This window comes from Thalassophryne amazonica, chromosome 6 (assembly GCF_902500255.1).
Source record: "Thalassophryne amazonica chromosome 6, fThaAma1.1, whole genome shotgun sequence".
Taxonomy (NCBI): domain Eukaryota; kingdom Metazoa; phylum Chordata; class Actinopteri; order Batrachoidiformes; family Batrachoididae; genus Thalassophryne; species Thalassophryne amazonica.
The window spans coordinates 89,142,648-89,163,073 of NC_047108.1; the positions used below are offsets into that span (position 1 = coordinate 89,142,648).

Below are 20,426 nucleotides of genomic sequence, written 5' to 3' on the forward strand. Positions count from 1 at the left end.
AATTCTAAAACCTGACTGAAACTCTTCAAATAGACCATTCCTCTGCAGATGAGCAGTTAGCTGTTTTACAACTACCCTTTCAAGAATTTTTGAGAGAAAAGGAAGGTTGGAGATTGGCCTATAATTAGCTAAGATAGCTGGGTCAAGTGATGGCTTTTTAAGTAATGGTTTAATTACTGCCACCTTAAAAGCCTGTGGTACATAGCCAACTAACAAAGATAGATTGATCATATTTAAGATCGAAGCATTAAATAATGGTAGGGCTTCCTTGAGCAGCCTGGTAGGAATGGGGTCTAATAAACATGTTGATGGTTTGGATGAAGTAACTAATGAAAATAACTCAGACAGAACAATCGGAGAGAAAGAGTCTAACCAAATACCGGCATCACTGAAAGCAGCCAAAGATAACGATACGTCTTTGGGATGGTTATGAGTAATTTTTTCTCTAATAGTTAAAATTTTGTTAGCAAAGAAAGTCATGAAGTCATTACTAGTTAAAGTTAATGGAATACTCAGCTCAATAGAGCTCTGACTCTTTGTCAGCCTGGCTACAGTGCTGAAAAGAAACCTGGGGTTGTTCTTATTTTCTTCGATTAGTGATGAGTAGAAAGATGCCCTAGCTTTACGGAGGGCTTTTTTATAGAGCAACAGACTCTTTTTCCAGGCTAAGTGAAGATCTTCTAAATTAGTGAGACGCCATTTCCTCTCCAACTTACGGGTTATCTGCTTTAAGCTACGAGTTTGTGAGTTATACCACGGAGTCAGGCACTTCTGATTTAAAGCTCTCTTTTTTAGAGGAGCTACAGCATCCAAAGTTGTCTTCAATGAGGATGTAAAACTATTGACGAGATACTCTATCTCACTTACAGAGTTTAGGTAGCTACTCTGCACTGTGTTGGTATATGGCATTAGAGAACATAAAGAAGGAATCATATCCTTAAACCTAGTTACAGCGCTTTCTGAAAGACTTCTAGTGTAATGAAACTTATTCCCCACTGCTGGGTAGTCCATCAGAGTAAATGTAAATGTTATTAAGATATGATCAGACAGAAGGGAGTTTTCAGGGAATACTGTTAAGTCTTCTATTTCCATACTATAAGTCAGAACAAGATCTAAGATATGATTAAAGTGGTGGGTGGACTCATTTACTTTTTGAGCAAAGCCAATAGAGTCTAATAATAGATTAAATGCAGTGTTGAGGCTGTCATTCTCAGCATCTGTGTGGATGTTAAAATCGCCCACTATAATTATCTTATCTGAGCTAAGCACTAAGTCAGACAAAAGGTCTGAAAATTCACAGAGAAACTCGCAGTAACGACCAGGTGGACGATAGATAACAAATAAAACTGGTTTTTGGGACTTCCAATTTGGATGGACAAGACTAAGAGTCAAGCTTTCAAATGAATTAAAGCTCTGTCTGGGTTTTTGATTAATTAATAAGATGGAATGGAAGATTGCTGCTAATCCTCCGCCCCGGCCCGTGCTACGAGCATTCTGACAGTTAGTGTGACTCGGGGGTGTTGACTCATTTAAACTAACATATTCATCCTGCTGTAACCAGGTTTCTGTAAGGCAGAATAAATCAATATGTTGATCAATTATTATATCATTTACCAACAGGGACTTAGAAGAGAGAGACCTAATGTTTAATAGACCACATTTAACTGTTTTAGTCTGTGGTGCAGTTGAAGGTGCTATATTATTTTTTCTTTTTGAATTTTTATGCTTAAATAGATTTTTGCTGGTTATTGGTAGTCTGGGAGCAGGCACCGTCTCTACAGGGATGGGGTAATGAGGGGATGGCAGGGGGAGAGAAGCTGCAGAGAGGTGTGTAAGACTACAACTCTGCTTCCTGGTCCCAACCCTGGATAGTCACGGTTTGGAGGATCTAAGAAAATTGGCCAGATTTCTAGAAATGAGAGCTGCTCCATCCAAAGTGGGATGGATGCCGTCTCTCCTAACAAGCTTTGCCAATTATCTATGAAGCCCACCTCATTTTTTGGACACCACTCAGACAGCCAGCAATGACTGTTGTACAAAAGCTTCAGATATCTGTCATTGAGATCGATGATGACTGGAGTGCAGTTTTAAGCAGAAACGAGGTGATAATCGGTGCACTGCTGTTGGCGCTCAGAAATGACGCATGCGCAGTGAAGGCAGGGTGGACTGATTTTTAGGGGGGACCATTTGGTCAGTGGCACCGGATCACCTTCAAAATTTAATTGAGTCTTCCATATGGTTGGGTATCGGGAGCTGGTTCTTTTTGGGTATGGTTAAGAAATGAGTCGATCCACCGACAACAATAGACTTTTTGCTTAATGATTCCCTTATCAGTCCTTCAGAGTGGCTGTTTTGAGGGTGTTTGTCGGGAAAATGATCATTTCTCTACACTGATTACAGACACTGCAGCAGGTCCGTAATCAACCGTTTCTGCAGCGCTGCTTTGCTTTGAACCAGTGAAGCAGAGCTTCGCCCCTCTTCAGAAGCGGCAACTCCACTTCTTAACCCCTCTCAAAGCCATTAAAATATGTCAATCGTGAGTCACTTTTGTGCAAATTAAAGTGACTAACTGGGACTCCTGTCTTGTTGCAAGAAAGGAACGAGAATCGTCCTCCGTTCCGTTGCTCCAAATGCTGCGCCGCTCTCTGCTGAGTCGAGTCCACTTGGAAATTATAACTTCAACGCGAATCGCCATTTAAATCAAATGACACCTCTTTCCAAATGTTGTAATACAATCAATAAAATGCAATTGATCAAAATGTTTTTTTTTCTCCCAAAATGAGACGTCCTGCGCTGATGTGCAGCAGCCCAAGACTGTATGGCTGCAGACCTGCAGACTACAGCAGCCAGGTGAGTTCAGCTTATGTGTATGGAGAGACAATCATGCCATGTCTGAAAGGAAATGCTTTTCACAAAAACTACAGATTTTGTTTATTTCTATTTATGTCCAGAGATCAAGGATCCAGTGACCAATTGTAGTACACAGAAAATTCACAGGAGGTATCGATAAGGAATCGGATCGATAAGCAGAATCAATAAAATCTTATCAATAGCCATCCCTAGTCTTCCATGGCCTAGAATGTTTCTGTGGTGAAAATTTCATATAACTGTGCAGTAGTTTTGACGTAATCCTACTAACAGTAATCCTTCAAAGCATAAAGTGAAATTGATCTAGAATGCGGATCTGGTTGGTTATCTGGTCAACTCAGCGCATTGGTGCTCGGGTCATCAGAGCTCTGCAGCTTCTGGGACTTGTAGTCCTGATGTGATGACAGCAGTTTCTGACACTCTCCGGGCTCTGGATGGAAAACGTGGAGTAGATTTTAAGCTACTCAGGCCTATTTAAAGATGTCAGTGTGTCAACCCCACAAAATCTTCAGTTTGGATCTCATTAAGATCAGATCACTGTCCTCGAAATCCCTGTTGATTAACGATCTAATTATGGATCATCACTTGGACATGATTGAAACCTGGCTCAAACCCACAGCTGTTCTTCCTCTAAATGAGGCCTGCCCACCGGCGTATACATTTATTCATGTCTCGTGGTGCGAAGCAAGGTGGGGGTGTTGCTTGTATTTATAAATCTAGGTTTACCTTACTGACTGTTGGCGGTCATAAATATAATTCGTTTGAGCATTTGACTCGCCGCTCTGCCCATGATGCTACGTATTGTCAGGGTATGGAAATCAGTCATGTTATTTTGTCACCGTTTATAGGCCTCCTGGCCCATATTCTGAGTTCTTAGATGAATTTGGTGTGTTCATCTCTAGCCTGTCAGCTAGTGCGGACAACATTTTGATTATTGGTGACTAACTGTCATATAAATAAGCCCTCTGATCCCCTTTGCAAATCATTTATGCAAGTTGTGGATGCGTTAGGATTCCAGCAATGCATTCAGGATTCGATGCACATTAGTGGAAATACCCTTGATTTGGTTCTCGCACGTGGCCTTGCTGTCACGAACATCGACATTTTGCCTGTTGCCTTGGTGGGCATCACTCATTAACTTCTAGATCTGTTCCTAAGTGTTTCAAGACTGCAGTGATTAAACCATTACTTAAGAAATCCAATCTCGACCCTAGTGTATTGAAAAATTATAGCCTGATAGCAAATCTATCATTGTGTTCTAAAATCCTAGAAAAAGTGGTTTCGTGACAGCTAGTGGACCACCTCACTGAGAATAATCTTTTTGAGCCACTGCAGTCTTCTTATAGAAAATATCACTCCACAGAGACAGCACTTACTAAACTTGTGAATGACCTTTTGCAAGCAATGGACTCTGATATCACTACAGTCTTTGTGCTGTTGGATCTTAGTGCTGCATTTGATATTGTGGATCATCATGTTTTACTCGATAGGCTGGAGAATCATTTTGGATTACTGGAACTACCCTTGCATGGTTGACGTCATACCTGTCCAGTCGTTCTGTGTGTTGTGCAATGGTACTTCCTCTGATCTTAGGGACATGAAGTTTTGGGGTTCTAGGGATCTGTTTTAGGCCCTCTACTTTTTCCCTTTATGTAGCACCCCTTGGGAATATACTGCGGCGTTTCAGGATTCCCTTTCATTGCTATGCTGATGACACCCAATTGTACATGCAAATAACTGCTGGTAATCTCATTCACATAAAATCTTTGGAAGACTGCCTTGCATCAGTGAGAGGTTGGATGTCTAGTAACTTCCTACTTTTAAATTCTGATAAGACTGAAGTTATGGTTCTTGGTCCAGCAAGGTATCGGCATCAATTTGTTCAGCTAGCACTTAGCTTAGGTTCATGTGTTATACATCATACGGACAAAGTGAGGAATCTTGGGGTAATTTTTGATCCTATGTTGTCTTTTGACCTCCACATTAGAGACATTACGAGGACTGCTTTCTTCCATTTGCGAAATAAAGCGAAGATTAGTCCCATCCTGTCTATGGTTGATGCTGAGACTCTGATTCATGAATTGGTCTCTTCTAGATTGGACTATTGTAGTGCTTTATTTTCTGGTTTACCGCAGTCCAGGATTAGGGGTCTTCAACTGGTTCAAAATGCTGCTGCCAGACTTTTGACACAAAGCAGAAAATTTGACCACATTATGCCCATTTTGGCATCCCTGCACTGGCTTCCAGTCGCTGCGAGATCGGATTTTAAGGTACTGTTATTAGTTTATAAGATTGTTCATGGACTTGCACTTCCCTATCTGGCTGACCTGGTAAGCCAATATGTACCAGCTCGGGCTCTGTGTTCGCAGGGTGCAGGACTTTAGTGTGTTCCCAGGGTGAGTAAAAAGTCTGCCGGTCAGAGCTTTCGCTTACCATGCCCCAGCTCTGTGGAACGATCTCCCGGCACACATACGGCAATCGGATACTGTGGAGACTTTCAAATCACGTTTAAAGACTCATTTGTTTTCCTTGTTTTATCATTAGTGTTATGTGTTTTTATTGTTGTATTCTTTTATGGTTTTGTCTTTTTAAATTTTTTAATTCAGCTTTTTCTGTTTTTATTATGTTGTGTGAAGCGCCTTGAGATGATCTAATTGTGAACTGCCACTATATAAATTAATAAATTTGAATTTTGAAATTTGAATTTGAAAACCCCTCCAAAATTGAATGGAAATCTGTGGTGAAAATTTCAGCAAAATCTGTGCAGTAGATTTGACATAATCCTGCTAACAGCCAGCCAGCCATACAAATGAATAAATGTTGAAGATTTTATCACGTCCTGGCTAAATGATCACAGGTTATTAGAGACAATCTCATTCTAGACAGCCCTGGTGTAACACTTTTCTCTTGTGGACAAAAGGCCACAAAGCAGAGGAAAACATGTTTTTGGATTTTACAGACTTAATGGGGAAACATCAACTGAGTGACATGTCTCATCGTGTCATTTGCTAAGTTTTGGAGATTCAACAATGGCCAAATCTCAAACTGAAACTCATGAGGCGCTTCATATCACTGCTGTGGTGTCATGTCAGCTCTGCATTCACAAGCTGGAAACCAGATTTAATCTACAGAACAACAAGCTCGTTGCCAAATACCACAGACAAGACGCGTCAAAAACGGAAGAAAATATTTTCTGTCAAAGGGCATGCATGTGGTGAAAATTTGAAGTTTCTAAAGTTTAAAAAAGTAAATTTCAATTGACAGTGATAAGCGACAAAACAAATACAAGAAGTGCTTTTCTTCACACTGACGAGAACTCACGACAGGCATCTTTATCTCTTATCAACACCCTTGTATGAGCCAGGGCCATCTGTGTTATGCCAGCAGCCTGGCACCAAAATGCAGATATGGGGGAAGGAGCATGGGATGAAGGAGGTAGGGGGGAGTGAGACTGAGAAATAAACACTGGACCAAATTAAAATTTCCAGACAAAGGCTCCCTGTGACTGCTGGCGGAAGCAAAAAACTGGGAAATCAGTTGCATCTTTTTCTTCAGTCTGCCACAAAATGCGTCGCAGATATCTGTTCACCAAGCATAATCTGCACACACCGTGCAAGAGGAAACATCCATGACATGCATACAAATCTTTACAGCAATCTTAAACCCAGATGACTCCTGCAGCATGCTGCAAACTGTGACTCAGGTTTGGTATGTTGGCTGGCTTGTCAAACAGCAACTGTTCACAAGCTACCCATTGTTTCTTCTCCATTCGAAGTGTGGCGTACTGTTAAGCATTTCATTTGCTACAATCCTTTTGTCAAGCTTAATACACGTATCCTGAATGAAGATTTTGTTCTGTTTCAACATCACATTTAATGCAATAGTGCAAAACTATGTTCAAACAACTAATAATTACTTGACAACGTCACTGCAGGTTCGTTAGCTATGTTCAACTTCCCAAATTACAATCTTCGAGCTACACAGATTTTAAAAATTTCACAACACTGACAATTTAGTTTCTACTGAAAACCAAGCACTATAATGCTGTTTTTTGTTTGTTTGTTTTTTCATAGGTTGCAAAGTTACAACTCATTTTAATGATGAGAACATATTTTACCTGGGGGGAATTCCATAATCAAAAATTTATTTTCCTTTTAACGCTGTCTGCAGGAGGAAGTGCATGTATGCATGCATGTGGATTTAAAGTTTCCTTTGACCTCATGTGAGGCACGTGCACACCCTGCGCACACCAACATCTGTAAGATGCCTTGTAAATCACTTCAGAGGCGCTATCTAGTTCCAAAAACTGAATTTTTTTTAGATTCAGACGTGTTTATTCTCAAAAACTTTTGAGAAGCAGATTTTTACAGCGATACGCTGTTTTGGAGCATTTTCCGCCATTTTGCATCATTTTGTTCGAGAGAGCAGCCAGTGATGTCACTAGTCGCTTTACGCGGCTTGACTGTTTCCATGTGCTTCCCAGCATCCCTCTCGCAGGTTGGGGGAAGCCCCAACCTGATCTACGACATCTCTATCATAGACTGTAAAGGTCTCTACCATACATAGTTCAAGACCGTTTGTTCCTTTGAAATTTTCCCCTTCAGGGGAACTAATTATTAATTTTTTCTAGACAGTGCAAAGTTTGATCATACTGGCAATGTCATATTTTGAATCACCTATTTAAAGGCTAATAAAATTATAATTTGCCAAAGAAAATTATTTTTATGACTTAAATCTTCCCAGCAATCCCAGATAAGTGGTTGAAGATGAGTGAGTGCAATTTAAATGTTAAAAAGCTCAGTGGCCGTACACCTTTAAGGGCCCCTTTTGCACTTGGTATGAATGTGGTTGAATTGCGCATGAAGTGTGCATGAAGCAGGAATTGCATCAATACGTGTAAAATCGTAGCTTCCTCTGATGCCTGGTACATCTGTTGCTACAACTATTTGTGTATATCAGTGGGTGAAAGTGTGCCCTGCGAGAACCCATGGAACCCTCTCACGGCAGGTGTCACCCAAATTCCAGGTGATACGCACAAACATCTAACACTTAGAATGGCACTTATAAAATGTGTGTCCATTCGCACTATTAGCACAACAACAGTCAGCAGACAATCACTGTCAAGGTGGATGTGAAATTTGTCTAAGTGCCCCCACAACTGTGGAGTTGTCAAGGGCATGTGGCGTGCTAGAGTGTCGGCTCCCCCCACAACACGTGTGCGTTTCGCGTGCTCCCCCTCCCCCCCCACAACACGTGTGCATGTGGTTCGTGGGCCCCCCGCAGGCGAGGCACCTCTCATGTGATCACAGAGTGACATCTTAGTCTGTGCACTGACAGGACAGGGGGCATGGCTGGCTGCCAACAGCTGTTGAGACATCTCTGGTCCTAAGGGCCCTGTCCCACTGGCGTTTAGGAGGATTTGCGCATGAAATGAGGAGACAAAAGCTGAGCAAAGGTGGGCGGAAATGACAAATGTCTCGGGGTGGATCAGTGAATACATGAGGAAGAAAAGCGGATATAACAGTGAACAGAAGCGAAGGCGACCGCGGAGGTGCCACCATGAGGGGTACAACGGCCGTGATGCACTCGCTTCATCCGTGCCCACTCTGTCTGCATGCGTGACATACCATTTGCGACCGTGATGTGGCCGTGCTGGGCACGCGTCATATCTGTTTTGCATGCTGTCCCGGTCCGCCGCCAAGCCGCGTCAACCCGTCGGTTGCGGATATCAGCGGATGACAGGGGATATGCAGCGCGTTGGTTGTGTATGTTGGTTGTGTATGTCCTGCGTATGTCTTCAGTATGTGTGCAGATCTCATCCGCAGCAGGATTTTTGAGCCGCTCAAAAATCCTGGCTGCGGACACGTCTCATGCCTCTGCGGATGATCACGGACGTGTTCGGATGGCGGCCGACTCATACAGGAATGTTACACGGTTATTGTGGTTGTAGGCCACTTTTGTGCGCACTCCATCCGCAAATCCTCCTAAACGCCAGTGGGACAGGGCCCTAAGCATCACAGCTGTTTTGACAGACACGCGTGTGTGCTTGCTAAATATCACTCCAAAGAGGCAGTGCTTATTAAAGTAATGAATGATCTTCTGCAAGCAATGGACTCAGATACCACTACAGTCTTGGTGCTGTTGGATCTCAGTGCTGTGTTTGATAACGATCATCAAAATTTACTTGATAGGTTGGAGAATAGTTTCAGGATTATTGAAACTGTGCTTGCGTGGTTGACGTCATACCTGTCCGGTCGCTCTCATTGTCTTTTGTGCAATGACACTACCTCTAATCTTAGAGGCATGAAGTTTGGGGTTCTGCATGGATCTGAAGATTCGTCCAGTCCTATCTACGGCTGATGCTGAGACTCCGATTCATGCTTTTATCTCTTCCAAATTGGACTATTGCAATGCTGTTTTCTGGTTTACCTCAGTCCAGCATCAGGGGTCTTCAACTGGTTCAAAATGCTGCTGCCAGACTTTGACACGAAGCAGAAGGTTTGACTGCATTACATTGGTTCCCTTCATTGGCTTCCGGTCTCTCCGAGATCGGACTTTAAGGTGTTGTTACTGGCCTACAAAACTGTTCACGGTCTGGCACCTCCATACCTGGTCAACCTGGTTGAGCCCTATGTACCGGCTCAGGCCTTGCATTCACAGGGTGCAGGTCTGCTGTGTCCCTAGGGTGAATTAAAAAGTTGGGGGTTACAGAGCATTTTCTTACCAAGCCCCAGCTCTGTGGAACAATATGCCCGCGCAGATCTGTCTATCAGACTCTGTGGAGACTTTTAAATCTAAACTGAAGACACCCCCCCACCACCACCACCACCATTTTATCACTAGTATTTTATGTTACTGCGTGTCTTTTTATTCTTTATACTTATTTATGTTTTTTATTCTTTTGTGTTTTTAATCTAATAAAATTTGTTCTGCTTTTTAAACGATGTCCTGTGAAGCGCCTTGAGGCAACCTCATCGCGATTTGGCACTATATAAATTAATAAATTTGATTTGATTATTTAAAGGACAGGCTACTAGTAATTTATTGTATATTTCACGTTTTGATTTGACCATATTCAATTATGCTGCACCATGTAACAGGCTACTTTATCAGTCCATCACCTCGTGGTCATACTGTATCAAATTAAAATCTACAATTCATATAGTAAATGCTGGTGGGAAGCTATCTGCTATTTACCATAGGGAAAAACAAAACAATTATGGCTGCAGAATTTGAAAGCTGGAACAGATCGGATCCGTGTAATCTTTCAACATTTCGAAATGTGTGGGTGTCAAGTTTAATACTTTCCTTACGTAATTTAATTTTATTGGCTCAATATCCAGGTAAGAAAGGTATTTTGAAACATATTTTACAAGCTTTTTTCGTGTGCATGTGTTCACTCTCATACTTTGAAAATACAGACAAAAACTTACATCCGGGCACTTCGTCAATATTTTCCTTGGTTTGAAAACGGCGGCTCGCTCTCCATGACTGCACATTCGCGTGAAGTAGGCAGCACTGTAAAAGTTCTCTTGATCATGCCCAAAACTCTGTTTGCTTAGGCTGCTACATTACATACATATTTGGAAAAATTTAACTTGTCAGAGTAACACAAGATACTAATTGATGTAAAGCATAATCCTCTTAGTGTGTCATCATTATGCTTTATGAAATACTGGCCTGTGCCAAGGAGGGCCATGTTGCCCAAATTTTGCATTCTACATTTTGTTTTTAATATCCTGATGGATTTTAATTTTCTCTCTTTTTTTGTACAACCCACTGCCTTGCACTGCCCAGACATTATAAAAAAAGCAGTGGCTAAAATGTAAAAAAAAAAAAAAAATTGCATCTAATTAAACTGTCTGCTACTTAATTACCCAGCTCAATTATTGTCACGCCAGCCGACATTGCTAAGACCTCACAGACGGAAGTGCCCGGATGTGTGATCAACTCAATAGAAGATAATGTTAGCAGCTAACTAGCCAATTAGCTTACTGAGATGACTGTCCCTCTTCATCAACGTCGGCCACAATATGCTTCCTTCTCAGATGCTCCTGCATCACCGTCATACTACCGTGGAAGGCAAGCTCTATCTTGCAGATTTTGCATTGCATATTTTTCTCCTTAATTTGGTTCAAATGTTCTCAAACATTTGAACTTTGTTGCTGGCTAGCAATGATATTGTTTGGGCAAAGGTTTTCCGGTGACAATGCAGCTGACCCGGATTACCAGTACTGCACATGTACGTCAAGGACAGAAAGGCAGCGGATAGTACAGCAGCAGCTTTGAGAGAAAAACAAAGCATCCAAAAATAAACAATGATGTCGATTACTACTTAGTCACCGACGATTTCGGTAGTCGATGTAATAGTGACTAGTCGACTAATCGTGGCAGCCCTACATTGTAGCCCTGAAACAATCATCAAAACAGTCAACTTAATGTCATACAATTATTTTAGCTAAATTATGATAAATAAAAATCAGATCAATCTCCCTCTCCCTCTCACACACACTTCTTAAGAGACATCACAAGCATTTCTGATCAACCCACCAAGGTCCAATATGAAAGCCATTTAGTTCAGGAAAATAAAGCTTCACAAAACAACTGGGGAAAGCAAAGACCACCCTAAGAAAACACAGCAATCAAATCAGAATAATGTTTTGTGTATCCATTGCAGTATTTTATTTATTTTTTTTTTTTAAACGTTACATGCAGTATTCCAAACAGCCGATCTACTTGACGCTGTCACACGAATGAAGTTACCTTTTGTTGCAAGAATACATTTCTACAAAAACAGGACACTCACACAGCACAGCCAGTGGTATTTTATAATCAAAAGTACTATTCCAGGTTTAAACGTGTCACTGTATAAAATTCACTACTAAGTGCAACTCTGTTTCTCAAGTTACTGAAGCAGCATCTTTTCAGTACCCCAGGCAAAGTATCTGCTGAGGTCACAGGACCGCCACAAGCTTCCCAGCAGGTTACAGCACATTTCAGCTGCTTCCTGTCTGCCTGCCTCCTGTTGCACAGAGGGAGGGAGTAAGCTCATAACATGCCGTGTTGGATACAGTACACACAAAACATCCCCTGTGCTGTTTATAGCAACAGTGCACAGTGTCGTAATTTCATAGCCAAGACAAATCACTACAAAAAAGAAAAATCCTTCTAATGAACTACTGGAAATTAGTTTGACTAAAATGAAAGACTGAGCCAAAGTACAGATTTGCTGTTGATGACAGGGCAGGTATGCTTACTGCATTCCCCTTAAGCCTCCTGGGAGAGAGGGTGAGAGGATATAATCCTTGCTGCGGTCTACAAAGGACTGAAATAATTAGTTAATACCTTTGTACCGTCTAATCTGGTGATTTTACTGCGTCTCTGTAATGCAAGACGAGACAGACTCCCCTTGTGCATTTGGAATGAACGCTGTTCTCTTTACATCAGTGCTGGTATCTCCACATCGGCTAATACGTGCCAATCATTTCTCTATGTAAACCATTTAAAATTTATTGAGAAGCCATTTGTAATTTAACAGACTCCCTCCTGAGAGTCCAGATGATTGACAGGTCCCTGTAGCCATTACCACAATACCATCATGATGTGTGAACAGAGAAGAGCACAGAGAGAGAGAGAAGGAGAGGGTGCTTCTACAAATGCTACTGCACTAATGCAAAACAAAAATCCTTGTTTTCGCTCGTTTGAAAAAGGCAGTGCGTTTACATATTCTCATTTCCAATCACTGTAAACATTAACATTCAATGACTGACACTGACCTTCAAACCAACGACCTTCAAGCCAATCTTATTACCAACACTAGATATGAAGTTGTAAATCAGGTGAACAGTTTGTGTACTTTACCTGCAACTCACACCAGGCAACCTCCACCCAAGTCTCCGTATCCAGGCCTTTATAGACTGTCTTGAATGACCCTCTCCCCAGCTCGATGTCAAATTTCAGGAACCGTCCTCCTGGAGATGTGGAGACTGCTTTCATCTCCGCTTCTTCCTCATTCTCCTCACTGGCTGACTTGACAGATGTTTTCCCACCATTGACGCAAGTAACACTCAAGCTATCTCCACATTTCTCCTTCTCCTCATCTGCACTGATGCTCTCCCTTGCACTGTCTTTTTGCCCTCGTTGGCTTTCAGTGCTAAAACCTTCCTGAATGCCACAACTAGTCTCCCGGGTTTTGTTGACTACAGTTCGCAGGTTTATACTCAGAATTTTACTCCTTTTGTTGCATTCGGGGGCTTCAAACACCTGCTCGTCAGCATCTGTGAACCATAGGCTTCTTCTGATGAATCTCTGATTCCGCAGGTTAACAGAAGACGGGTCACTCCCACCTCTCACCGATGCCGAGGGGTCTGTTAGGTTTACTTTTCCATCGTTTGTGACTCCACACATGTTCATGGTGACTTCACATTTAGAGCTGGGTATAAATGGAAAGTGCTGTTCTTGAGGCTCAGAGTTTGAATTAGCCTGTGGATCCATACTGATTTAGAAGTTGAGTTAGTTTATTCTCACCATGGCAAAACTTCCCAGCACAGACATATGGCGATGAATACCTGCAGTGCCCACTCAGTGACGCAGTTTAACAGCACAGGCCCCCCAACACTCCTGGATGGAAAACACGAGATTTCATTCACTGTTAAGAGCTGGAAAAACACTGGAAGTTACTGTCACAGCAAAAAATAAATTCCTAACCTAAAAGGTAACAATAAAGCTAATTCACTTATGTGTCATGGGGCATTTTGCAGTGACTGAACAAGGGAGCGCTTTAAAAAAAAAAAAAAAAAAAAAAAAAAAAAAAAATCACACCAGCAGAAGCTATCATCATGGACCATAAGAAAAACTAGCAAACTAGTTAGCACTGACGAACTAATGGTAACTAACGCTCATTAGTGTTAACTTATCAAACTCTTAACCAGCCGCTAACGTTTAATTACATTACATTAAACAGAAGCGTAAAAAGGACTTACCTGGTTCAGTGGGACCAAACAAGCTAATGTTAGCCAAATGTCCACGACACAAGGTGGACTTTAAAAACGCCCTATCTGCACACAAGCCACATTTTGACCGAAATTTAACACATCCACACTCAGCTTGCGGTTTGTTACCCGCACTCAAACACATTCCCGACCACAAAAAAACTGCATAAAATAAAATATTAAAAAAGACGAAAGCGCTGTATTTTATTATCTCACTTCCACTCGTCGCATCCCTCCGTCCGGTTGCAGGTATAACAAGCGAGTTTTCGTAGCGACTGTCTGCGAGTCGACGCGCTTTAACAAATCTGTAATTTGAGTTTGCACTCAGCAGTTAATGTAAACGGACTACTATTTTTCGCTTGTCATCGTCTCCGCACGGAATGAAGCACACAAATGTGATTCCAATTCAGTTCGCTTGGGCCCACGCCCCTGGTAACGACCGGAGGCAGTGGCCAATCAGAGAGAGAGAACGCCGACTCATCGTGCTGCGCTGTTCAGCGACAGCACAGTGGCACCTGTTTCTGAGGGAATCACTTTCTATCGTAACACCGCCTCATTGTCTGGAACTCTCAAGACGCATTTAACCGAAAGAGCTGAACAGCAGAGAGAAAATGAGGCTTTTTGTCTTTATTTTTCTATTCTGCTCTTTCCAGTTGCAGAAAAGGTGCCTGTTTTGTTACTCTGCCAAAATATATAACATATAATGCTTCTAGCCTCTCAAAGCTGAGCTTCAGGGGAAATGATGGACAGCAGCAGCAGAGGAAATGATACTGAGGTAGGATATCTGAGAAATACTTTAGGAACACACTGCATTGTATTGTGATGTGACTGACATGTTTTAAAAACAGAATGTGTTGGAAAGTCCCCCCCCTTTCACCACACACACACACACACACACACACACACACACACACACACACACACACACACACACACACACACACACACACACACACACACACACACACACACACACACACACAGTATATTTTTCAACTTGTCAGCTTTTAATTTTTGTGTTTTGTCAAGGTGGAGAATATAACAATGAATACTAAAAGGAGAATATTCATTTGCATGCAAATTAACTAAAATACATCTAATCAAGGTTTTGTGCAAACATTTTTTAAAATGTGCTTTTCAATGTCAGAGTGAAAAATTCTCTATAATATGAACTAAATGATCTAAATTAAGATGTTAATATGTTTAAAACCAAATATGATGGACAGTAAAAGCACCAACATCTTTGAATATAACTACTGCCAACTAAGTATTAAACTTTACTTGGCATCATCACGTGATGTCAGTGATGTGAAACATTTGTAAGTCCCAGAAGAGCAGAATTCTATGCCGAAAACTGTTTCAGTATCTTATCTACTTCCTGAGATATAGCCATTATTTTAGATGTTAGCCTTAGATTTTACCTTAACCTGTGACTTTGACATGACCAGTGTTATGAGAGGACAGTCTATTGAGTCTATCCACCAAATTTGATTGAAAATTCTCTCTGTATTTTGTAGATATTGCCACAAACAGACAGGCACGGCCATTACAATAGCCTGTTTTTGCTTCATGGCAAGGCTAATCGTCACAATCGTACAGTGCATCCAGAACGTATTCACAGCACTTCACTTTTACCACATTTTGTTATGTTACAGCCTTATTCCAAAATGGAAGAAATAATTTTTTTACCTCAAAGTTCTACACACAGTACCCCGTAATGACATATGTGACAAAAGTTATTTATTTATTTTTTATTTTTGCTAATTTATTACAAAAAAAAAAACTAAGAAATCACACGTACTGCATTTTACATATTGTATATTTGCACGTGACAAACATCTTGACATCTTGTACATAAGTATTCACAGCCTTTGCCATGAAGCTCAAAATTGAGCTGTGGTGCATCCTGTTTCCACTGATCATCCTTAAGATGTTTACAGCGTAATTGGAGTCCACCTGGGGTAAATTCAGTTGATTGGATATGATTTGGAAAGGCACACACCTGTCTACATATAAGGTCCCACAATTGACAGTGCATGTCAGAGCACAAACCAAACATGAAGTCAAAGGATTTGTCTGTAGACCTCTGAGACAGGATTGTCTCGAGGCACAAATCTGAAGAAGGGTACACAAATATTTCTGCTGCTTTGTAGGTCCCAAGGAGCACAGCGGCCTCCAATCATCTGTAAATGGAAGAAGTCCTGATACACCAGGGCTGGTCGCTCGTCTAAACTGAGCAATCAGTGGCAAAAGGCCTTAGTCAGGGAGGTGACCAATAACCCGATGGTCACTTTGTCAGAGCTCCAGCATTCCTCTGTGAAGAGAGCAGAATCTTCCAGAAGGACAACCATCTCTGCAGCAATCCACTAATCAGGCCTGTATGGTAGAATGGCAAGACGGAAGCCACTCCTTAGTCAAAGGCACATGGCAACCTGCCTGAAGTTTGCTCAAAAGGCACCTGAAGGACTCTCAGACCATGAGAAACACAAATCTCTGGTCTGATGAGACAAAGATTGAACTCAATGCTTCATGCTTGGAGAAAACCAGGCACTGCTCATCATCTAGCCAATATCATACCAGAGAAGCATGGTGGTGGCAGCATCATGCTGTGGGGAGACGAGTCAGGATTGAGGGAAAGATGAATGCAGCAATGTACAGAGACATCCTGGATGAAAACCTGCTCCAGATCGAGCGCTCTTGACCTCAGACTGGGGTGACTTTTCATTTTTCAGCAGTTCAGTGACTCTAAGCACACAGCAAAGATATCAAAGGAGTGGCTTCAGGACAGCAGTGTGAATGTCCTTGAATAGCCCAGCCAGAGTCCAGGCCTGAATCTGATTGAACATCTCTGGAGAGATCTGAAAATGGCTGTGCACTGACACTCCTCATCCAACCTGATGGCGTTTGAGAGGTGCTGCAAAGAGGAATGGACAAAACTGTCCAATGATAGGTGTGCCAAGCTTGTGGCATCATATTCAATAAAACCTGAGGCTGTAATTGCTGCCAAAGGTGCTTCAACAAAGTATTGAGCAAAAGGCAAAGGCTGTGAATACTTACATGTGATTTCTTAGTTTTGTTTTTTAATAAATTTGCAAAAATAAAAAACAACATTTTTCATGTTGTCATTATGGGGTGTTGTGAGTCAAATTTTGAGGAAAAAATGAATTTCATCCATTTTGGAATAAGGCTGTAACATAATAAAATGTGGAAAAAGTAAAGTGCTGTGAATACTTTCCAGTGTGAACGTGCTTGTCTGTCTATCTATGGCTCTGTGATAGACTGGTGTCTTGCCCAAGGTGTACCCCACCTCATACTCTATGAATGTGGAAAAACTGAAGCGCTGTGAATACTTTCTGGATGCACTGTATACACTCAAAAAAAAAACTGACTCATTGGATTGGATGACCATCGAATAAATATGTTGTCCCAACTAAATTAAATTAAATTATCTTGCATGGATGTGCTTTATTTGAGTTGGGGCTACATATATTTATGCGATAGAAATCCTACTCATAATTGAATTGAGTTCATCCAATGAGTAATTTGTTTTAGTATATTAACAAGTTTGTAACTTGGTTTGCTTTTAGTTATTGTTTGTTTTGAAAATTAACATTTGGACGTTTCAAATATGGTCTTTTACTGAGGGAATAAGGGAGAAAACACACAAAAAACCCACACACATTTATACACAAACAACACGGTGCTTAATACTTTTGTATGTCATTGTACATTCATTCACTTCGTATACCCAGTAATTCCAATTAAGTGTCATGGGGAGCTGGAGCACATCCCATTGGTCACTTGGCAAGAGGCAGGCGCAGACAGACAAACATTCACACTCCCACGCACACCTACGGTCAATTTAGAGTCACCACTTCACCTGCATGTCTTTGGAAGTGGGAGGAAGCCAGAGCACTTGGAGGTAACCCACACAAACACAGGAAGAACATGCAGACTATGAACATGAAAAGCAGGGGGCCTAAAACAGACCCTTGTGGAACCCCGTATTTCATACGAACAAGATTTAAAGTGGTATTACTGTACAGGACACACTAAAACCAACTAGTTTTGTAAGATGTCAACCATGCGAGGACATTGCCAACATACTCGAGATTATGTCATTTTCACGCGATGTGTCGATTTCACTTGTAGGGGTGCCCAAGTTCGGTCCTCGAGATGTACCTTCCTGACACTCTTAGTTGTTTCCCTGTTCTAACACACCTGAATCCAATGAAAGACTCGTTATCAGGCTTTTAATGAGCCTTTCATTGGATTCAGGTGTGTTGGAGCAGGAAGACAACTCTTGAGGACCGAACCTGGGCACCCCTGGATTAGTGTATGAGGTTGAGTATGATTTTACTGTTTACACAAATTTGACCATTAAACTTTATTCAAAAAACATGTTAGCTGACTTAGGCAGTACTAAAGGATTATTAACCCGAGTGAGAGGGCTGTACGGGTAAATATCAGACTGAGGTGTAAGTACGGACCAAGCGTTAGCAAGGTCCATGTGAAAAACATCCAGTATGCTCATGTCCGGCATGGTTTTTCTAATCGTGTTTTTAGCTTCTTGGTTTGTAATGAAAATACATGTTGTGGATTGTCATGGTAACCGGTCCAGATATGGGAAAATATCCAACCAGTAATCAGCCAATCAGAGCACGCGTAGCGTCGCAGCCATATAATAAAGTAGCTTAGTTAGCACTGTTGCCTCACAGCAAGGAGGATGGGAGGATCACTTCCTACCCAGTCCTTTCTGTGTGGAGTTTGCAGCTGCTCCCCATGTTTGCATGGGTTATCTCTGGGTATGCCGGCTTCCTCCCACTTCCAAAGATATGTAGGTTAATTGGTGACTCTAAAATTAACCATAGGTGTGAGTTTGTCTGTTGATATGTGGCCCTATGGTAGACTGGCACCCTGTCCAAGATGTACCCTGCTTCACGCCCGATGACTGCTCAAATAAGTTCCAGCCCTGCCGTGACCCTTGATTGGAGTAAGCGGGTATAGAAAATGAATGAATGATAAACATTAGCAATTAAATTTAGAAGCTAATTTGGAAGCTAATTAGTCAGATAATGGTTGTCAAAGTTAGCTGAAAAGCTAATCTGCTCATCAAAGCCTTATCTTTTCTAATTCAGTGCTGCTTAGCTGAACTGTGTGTCTATCCCCTTTGGCCTGTATTATCATGCCTTTTGTGACTTCTTATGACATCCCATAGCATGCATTTTAGGGGGGATAAGCAATATGCCCTTTCGGGAGGAAAAACATTCTGCTAAATAGATGCATGTCCACTCAGAAAGACGTCAGTAAAGGCAAACATTCAGACGACAATGTTGATGTCTGTTGCAGGCATGTTGGCTCAGATGACAGTCTACTTCAATTTAAAAGTGTTGCCACCCGAGTCACTTTATGAATAATAAATGCCCCTCCTTTGTTTTCCTTTACTTTCACTTCACTGGCCAAAATGCACACACACACACACACACACACACACACACACACACACACACACACACACACACACACACACACACACACACACACACACACACACACACACACACACACACACACACACACACACAGGTACACATTTAAATAATGCCATCACACTTAATTCTGCAACATTTACTGACACAAGCCAGCTATTCAAGTGACAGATTGTTTACCGTGTTTATATGTTGGTAATTGAAGTTGCTATTTGACAATTAGTTCTGCTCTGCATGGAGTCTCCAGCTTTTTTTTCTGTTTTATTTATTTATTTTAAATACAAAGTAAGGAAATAGACTCTGCTGCATCATGGCTACAGTGGCTGTTCTAATAGGAGCTTTTAATTTCAGGGAGATGAATGTGGGTGTTTGAGGAAAAGAGGGAGGCGGTTGAAAGAGACACCCTGGCTGCCGGACATACTTCTTTGGGCCTGTCAGAGCTCAGCCAACTGAGTGTAATATCCTTACGCGCAATAAAAGACCAATTGGTTTAATTTACAATGTCTCTCCCAACTGGGTGAGCCAGTCAGATGGAAATCAATCAATGTGTTTTGTGGGGTGAAGACCTTATATGCAGACTTTCCACAAGCTTTTAATATCTATGCCAGCATTATATCTGAACATATCACATTCTGTCTGATATGCTCAGATAGAGATAGAGCTATAACAGTGGGTTTTTATGTGGAGGGTTGGGATTTATATATTAGGGTTCAATGAATGAATGAATTTATTCAGCATGCACCAATCCAAAAACAACATGAAATTTACAAAGAAAGAAAAGAAAAGAATCCAGCAACGCACCATGCACCCGAGGGTTTGGCCAACTAGTTGAAATAGGCAATTATGATTACCTAATAACCGACTAGTCCACAAAATTTCTTCTTGTCGTCTAGTCAGGTAAATCATATTGCATGACTTTTGTACAGCTTAACACACTTTTGTACAATTTAACTTAAGGGTAAATATTTAACAAATATTAATCTGTTTCAAATTACTATTTAAGTAAGATATTTTTACCAGTGTCATCCCTGTAGATAAATGCACTCTATGTACCTGGAATAACCTCAAACACACACAC

General features: G+C 41.4%; 2 protein-coding genes across 12 annotated transcripts in view; one reads left to right on the top strand and one right to left on the bottom strand.

Annotated features, from left to right (window-relative positions):
- Positions 1–14,264, bottom strand: part of LOC117512608 (serine/threonine-protein kinase WNK2-like) — a 118,421-nt gene extending 104,157 nt beyond the window's left edge. For 6 of the 11 annotated variants that reach the window (XR_004561340.1, XM_034172742.1, XM_034172745.1 and 3 more), the window contains exons 1-2: positions 13,851–14,263; positions 12,730–13,488 (exon numbers count right to left, since the gene is read on the bottom strand). Coding sequence is in view for 10 of the 11 variants with exons in the window: in XM_034172742.1 (XP_034028633.1) it covers positions 12,730–13,362 (633 nt within the window). In the remaining variant the exon portion in view is untranslated. Of the gene's footprint in view, positions 1–12,729; positions 13,489–13,850 lie in introns of all 11 variants that reach the window. The other 5 variants (XM_034172748.1, XM_034172746.1, XM_034172741.1 and 2 more) reach the window with 4 other exon arrangements.
- A 219-nt stretch (positions 14,265–14,483) lies between these two features.
- Positions 14,484–20,426, top strand: part of LOC117512612 (ninjurin-1-like) — a 32,304-nt gene continuing 26,361 nt past the window's right edge. Inside the window, exon 1 of the mRNA XM_034172752.1 lies at positions 14,484–14,634. Coding sequence (XP_034028643.1) covers positions 14,599–14,634 — 36 coding nt within the window. The 5' untranslated portion in view covers positions 14,484–14,598. The remainder of the gene's footprint in view (positions 14,635–20,426) is intronic.